The sequence below is a fragment of the Solanum stenotomum genome, chromosome 9 (assembly GCF_019186545.1).
Source record: "Solanum stenotomum isolate F172 chromosome 9, ASM1918654v1, whole genome shotgun sequence".
In the NCBI taxonomy this organism is placed as follows: domain Eukaryota; kingdom Viridiplantae; phylum Streptophyta; class Magnoliopsida; order Solanales; family Solanaceae; genus Solanum; species Solanum stenotomum.
The window spans coordinates 49,084,879-49,090,655 of NC_064290.1; the positions used below are offsets into that span (position 1 = coordinate 49,084,879).

At 38.3% G+C, this 5,777-nt stretch overlaps 1 protein-coding gene across 1 annotated transcript in view; it reads right to left on the reverse strand.

The window, feature by feature from the left end:
• Positions 1 to 5,347: 5,347 nt before the first annotated feature.
• Positions 5,348 to 5,777, reverse strand: part of LOC125877614 (histone-lysine N-methyltransferase ASHH1-like) — a 28,462-nt gene continuing 28,032 nt past the window's right edge. Inside the window, exon 11 of the mRNA XM_049558856.1 lies at positions 5,348 to 5,450. Within this exon, the coding sequence (XP_049414813.1) occupies positions 5,348 to 5,450 (103 nt within the window). The remainder of the gene's footprint in view (positions 5,451 to 5,777) is intronic.

The window sequence follows — 5,777 nt, forward strand, 5'->3', positions numbered from 1 at the left end:
TCATTATTTTCCACACTTAGCCAAATTTTCCAGATTTTGTTAAATTCTTTCCAAAAATGAAAATTTCCAATTCTAAGCCTCTTCATAGTTATTTCAAATTGTCGGATGTTACACTCCACCCCATATAACTGTGTAGGTCTAACCACCACTCTATCGCATGTAGGTCTAAGCACCACTTTATTGCCCGGCTTAACCTGAAACTTCTGGATTCTGGGGTCTGTCTCCAAACTTCTAACATATCGTTAAATCTACCATGGGTCTCTCAATCAATACTATGTCATCTGCGAATAACACACCAGACACATCCACTTGAATATGTTGCGTCAATTCGTCCATCACTAAGGCAAATAAAAATGGGCTAAAGGTTGATCTCTAGTGCAACCCTATCATGATCGAGAAGTGTTTTGAGTCACCTCCAACCGTTCTTACCTGGATCTTTTCTCCATCGTGCATGTCCTTAATTACTATAATGTAAGCCACACATACACCTCTAGACTCTAAACATCTCCATAGAACCTACTTAGGATCTTTATCACATGCCTTTTCTAGGTCAATAAACACAACGTTTAGGTCCCTCTTCCTATCCCTAAACAACTCCAACAATCTCCTTATAAGATGGATGACTTTTGTAGTTGACCGCCCTGACCCGAATCCAAATTGGTTCTCGGAGATAGGCACACCCCTCCTCATCTTTACCTCGACCACCATCTCCCACACTTTCATGGTGTGGATTAGTAACTTCATACCCCTATATATAGTTGTTGCAGTTTTGAATATCACCATTACTTTTTGTACAAAGGGATCAATGTGAATACAAGTATATTTGTGTACGCAGTAAGAACACAAGGATCACCTCAAAATTGTGTTTCAAACACTGCAAGAACAATAGCCTTAGGCATAGTTCGTCAGGTGCAAATTTTTTACTAGATTTGATGACACTTTTGGGGGATGTTGTATCAATGGATGGGATTACGGTGGATAATAAAAAGATAGTAGCAGTCCAAAAATGGCGAAGACCCACGAGATTTATACAGACCACAAGAGGCTGAATTTGTTATCCAGTAGAAAGATTTGATTCTTCAATTTACAATGATGAATAAAATTACTCACTGACTATGTAGAATTTTACCATTCGGTGTCATTCAGGAAAGAAAATGATGCGGCAGATGCATTAAGGAAATCCATAGGCTATTTGGCTTATATAGCTCCTGCAAAGAGACTTTTGGCCTAAGATATGCATAAACTTGAGGATATCAGTATAAAATTTAGTGTGAGAAACTCAAAGACATTGTTGGCTTATGTTCAGGCCAAGTTTCTAATGGTAGAACACATCAAGGCCACCTAATACAAGGATGGGAAATTGTGTGAATACCGTAACAACGTTCTAGTGATTACAGACAAGGATATGTCTTATTGCTGGCTATGAAGGAAGATGTTGCTAAATTTGTTTATAGTTGTTTGGCTTGTCACCAGGTTTAAGATATCAACAACCCATAGGACTGCTATAACAGTTTGAGTTTCCAAAGGTGAAATGAGAAATCTTTTCTACAGATTTTATGACCAGGCTACCACGAACCCTTAGAGGTTATGACTCTATGTGGGTATTTGTAGAAACCAGATACCCAGTACACTTTTAACGGTAAAAACCGGATACAATGGAGAAAATATGCAGAAATTATACATGAATTAAATTTTTCGACTCCATGAGGTTCCAGTGTCCATCATTTCTGACAGAGGATGACTGTTTACTGTACGCTTTTGGAAATCTTTTCAATACATGAGTAGATCTTAGTTCCATATTTCATCCGGAGACAGATGATAATCTGAGCATACGTATTAGATGACATGTTAAGAGTTTGCATTCTTGATTTCTGATGTTTATGTACCCTTAGCAAAATTTTCCTACGACTATGACTTTCAGTCAAGCATTCAGATGGCTCAATATGAAGCCTTTTATGATAGGCAGTCATTCTTTCATCAGACAGTTTGAAGTTGGTGAGGCTAATGTATTGGGACTAGACTGGGTACAGTAAGCTCTGGACAAGGTCTTGCCAATCAGACAGAGGATGCTCACAGTTCAAATAAGATAAAAAGACTTATGCGGATAAGTGAAGAAAAAACTTCAGGTTAGTTTGGTACAAAAATTAATAACGCAGTGGTTAGTAATGCTAAATGGAGGGTTTATTTTATATCAAGTGTTTGGTTCATTGTTTCCCACCAAATCTTGTATTCGGATTAAAACTCTACGAAAAGATTCTTTTATCTTTTATTTGAACTGTGAGCATCCTCAAGTTTAGCTCTTTGCTAACATACTTTTAATTTAGAACTCTTAGAGTAGCGACGGTAATCATTTTTATTAGTGTCATGAGTAGTATTATTTTTCTCTAAAATACCAATAAGAATTGCTTGGAACACTAGTGTAACGTCTGGCAATTTGAAATAACTTTGAAAAAGCTTGAAATCGGAAATAGTCATTTCTGGAAGGAATTAAAAATCTGGAATTTGGTTTTAGTGTGGGAAATCAGTGAGTTTTGGCCAACTTTGAGCAGTTATTACTCCTATATCAGGATGATTTATGAGTAGTTCCAGTTATGTTTGGAAATCCCTTGGAATGATCTTTCCAACGCCGCCGAGTTTGCTCAATTCCGAGTTCGTATGAGCGAGTTATGCCCTTTGAAATTTGGGCAGTTGACATGGAATCCGTCCGAAAAATTTAAGGGCATTTTGGTCTTTTCGCTAGCCATTTCTTTTGGGATTATATTGTTGTGTTAGGCTGATTCTTGGATCATTTTTGGTCCCATTTTTAAAGAGTGAAAGCTAGGGTTTGAGAGAAGAAGAAGAGAAGAAGAAGAGAAGAAGAGGAGAAGAAGAGGAGGAAGAGAAGATCAAACAAGGAGTTTTCGTCAAGGATCCTCGTGGATATCGTCGGGGGTGATCCATACTAGGTATGTGAGTTCTTAGTGTGGGTTGAATCCTTTCCCCCACACACCAAACTCATTATTATTGAGAAAGATTGGATATGTTGTTGAAATTGTTGGGTTGTGTTGTTGATGTTGTTGATTGTGTTGTTGAAGTTATTGTTGGTTGTGGGACATGATTTGGTTGTGTGTTTGAGTTTAATCTCTTGTATATTGAGGGGTTTTATGATCCTTAGTGTTTGGGGTTGAATCCATTGAAGTTAGAGAGGTTTAGAGTTGGAGAAAAGAGGGAGAAAAGTCGGGTTTTCTGGGGAAGGGGCGCGTGGCGCCTGCCAGCGCGCCCCAAAGGGGACTCTGAAGTCCAGCCCTTGGGGCGGCGCGCCTCTCAGTGCGCCAGCAGGCGCCTTCTGAGCTTCGAGGGCTGGCACTCTACACCTTGCATAGCGCCAAGGACGCCATGTTCTCCCTTTCTTTCCACACTTTCTCATGCATGTTCCTAGGTACTGTACCTATGTTTCCTAGTTGTTTCCAACACTTTAATGCACATTTAAACCTCCCGAACTCATCTATAAACATGTGATCATATACATTGAATCCATAGTTCAATTCAAGGCGAGTTTAGATCAAAGTCGAGTGAAGTTAGAGTCAAGTCAAGCAAGTTAAGAAGTAAGTCTTAGCAAGTCTTTAAAGTTGTTCAAGAGTCTTTACTGAACGTTGTAACTTCATTCTAAGGCTCAAGTTTCAAGTCAAGCAAAAAGTATAGAGTTTCAAGTTAAGTCAAGAACATAAAGTTGAGTTCATTTCTCAAAGTTATTAGGGAACTATGTATTCCCAAAGAAGTTTTAAAGAAATGTTTGTTTACATTTAAACAAGGTTGGAAACTGAGATTTCCAAAGAGCCTTTGGGGTAGTTTTTGAGTAATTATCTCAATCAGCAGGAAATCATATGCTTTAAAAACATAAGAGACAGTACATTTTTGGGAGTAGTATCGAGCACCGAATTGGGGGAGTGTTCAAAGAACCCACAGCCCCCATAGAACCATGTTAGCCACCATGAGTAGAAAAAGGTCATAATTTTTAGATGAATCCTTTTCCAGATAGACTAGTGGATCCATTAGGCAGTTCATGTCTTATACCTTTGGCCGGGTATAAGATGCTCTGGCAGTGTGAGGTCGATCGCTGTATCATCACTATAGCTCTTATGTGATGGTTGTCGGTTAGAGAAACTCCCACAACAGTTATTGTATTTTCATACACAGAAATTATTGTATTTTTATATACATCATTTCATTTGTATTTCAATATACATCTCAGGCTTATTGTATCTTTGTATACACACAGAGTTTATAACATGTTTTAAACAGTCTTTCTTTATATCACACTTGTTTTAGATTGCCTTATATTGAAAGAAGTCAGTCAGGTTTAGTTGAGTTGAGCAAGGTAAGCTTTTCAGATTTCCTTTTAGCCTTTGTTTCTTAGTTTTTCAACTCTCATACTCGTACATTCAATGTACTGATGCCAGTTGGCCTGCATCTTATGACGATGCAGATACAGGTACTAAGGATCAGCATCCAGTACACCGTTGATCCAGCTGAGAACTCCAGAGTCAGTGGTGAGCCTCCTTGCATTCCGGAGGACTCAATTATTTTGTGTTCTTAGTTTTGTTTTATTAGGGTGTTGCGGTGTCTGTCCCAACATCCATCTCAGTATTTGTAGAGGCTTCATAGATAGTCAGTCAGTTAGTATTGAGTCTCTCATCTATGTATATATGTAAATATTCTATTTTGAGACTTGAGTGGCCGTTTTGGCCAGATTTTTATCAGTTGGGTTGGTTTTAACCTTCCATTGCATTGAGTTATGCTGTGAGTTAAGTTTTCGCTGAGTTAAGAAAGCCAGGCCAAGGGTTCGCTTGGGGCCAGCAATGGTCTCCGAGTGCCGGTCCCGCCCAGGGTGTAGGCTCGGGGAGTGACAACTAGCTCCTAAGCGCTGGTCATGATCCTAAATTGGGTCGTGACATGAGAATACAATGAAATAAATTTGTGTAAATGAGAATTCCACCAATGGAAGGGTATATTAGCTCTACTGATAATTCAGAAGCAACAAAAAATCTGCAAAATAAATGGAGACAATAAATATAAGCAAAAGTTCACATTAAAAGCTAAAAGGTAGTTATCACAAAATCCTCCATAGACCATAGGACAAACAAAATAAAATTTATAATGGTTCAACATCTATTTCTCATCTTCATCAGCTTTATCAACTAGGTATAATTGTTGCATTCTATGACTGTTGAAGGAAGTGACTATTCAGTAGCTTCACCTTCTTCCATATCTTCATCTTTATCATCACTAGTATTAGTCACATCCGCTTGAAGTAAAGCCTGACGTTTTAGTTCCTTCTTTACATCAACATATTTCTTCATTTCTTCCCTTACAACATCCGGGCATTGTTCACACCGTGAGACGTCCCTGCAAGTACCAATAAGGTGTTGTTTGTGACGAAAGATTCCGCCATTAGTAACTTTTTTACAAAAGTTACACTCAACTGTGGCCTTATTGGTCTCGCTTGCTCTTTTCCCATATTTCCAACCCGGGTCAGCAGTTTTTAATCGCTGTTAAGATCAAAGAAACATAATCAACAAGATAAACAAAGTAATTGAAGTAACAAGTAGTAGTAAAAATGAAGAATAAGATACTATGCAAGTACTACTAAATGAAGAGAAGATGAGAAGGGGAGAATAACACACGACTACCTACTATCCTTACACACATCAACCAAATATTTGCAAAGAATCACCGATCAATTTCAACTCCTTCGAAGTACCTGTTCAGAAACTTTGGCAGATATTTGGACTTGAACC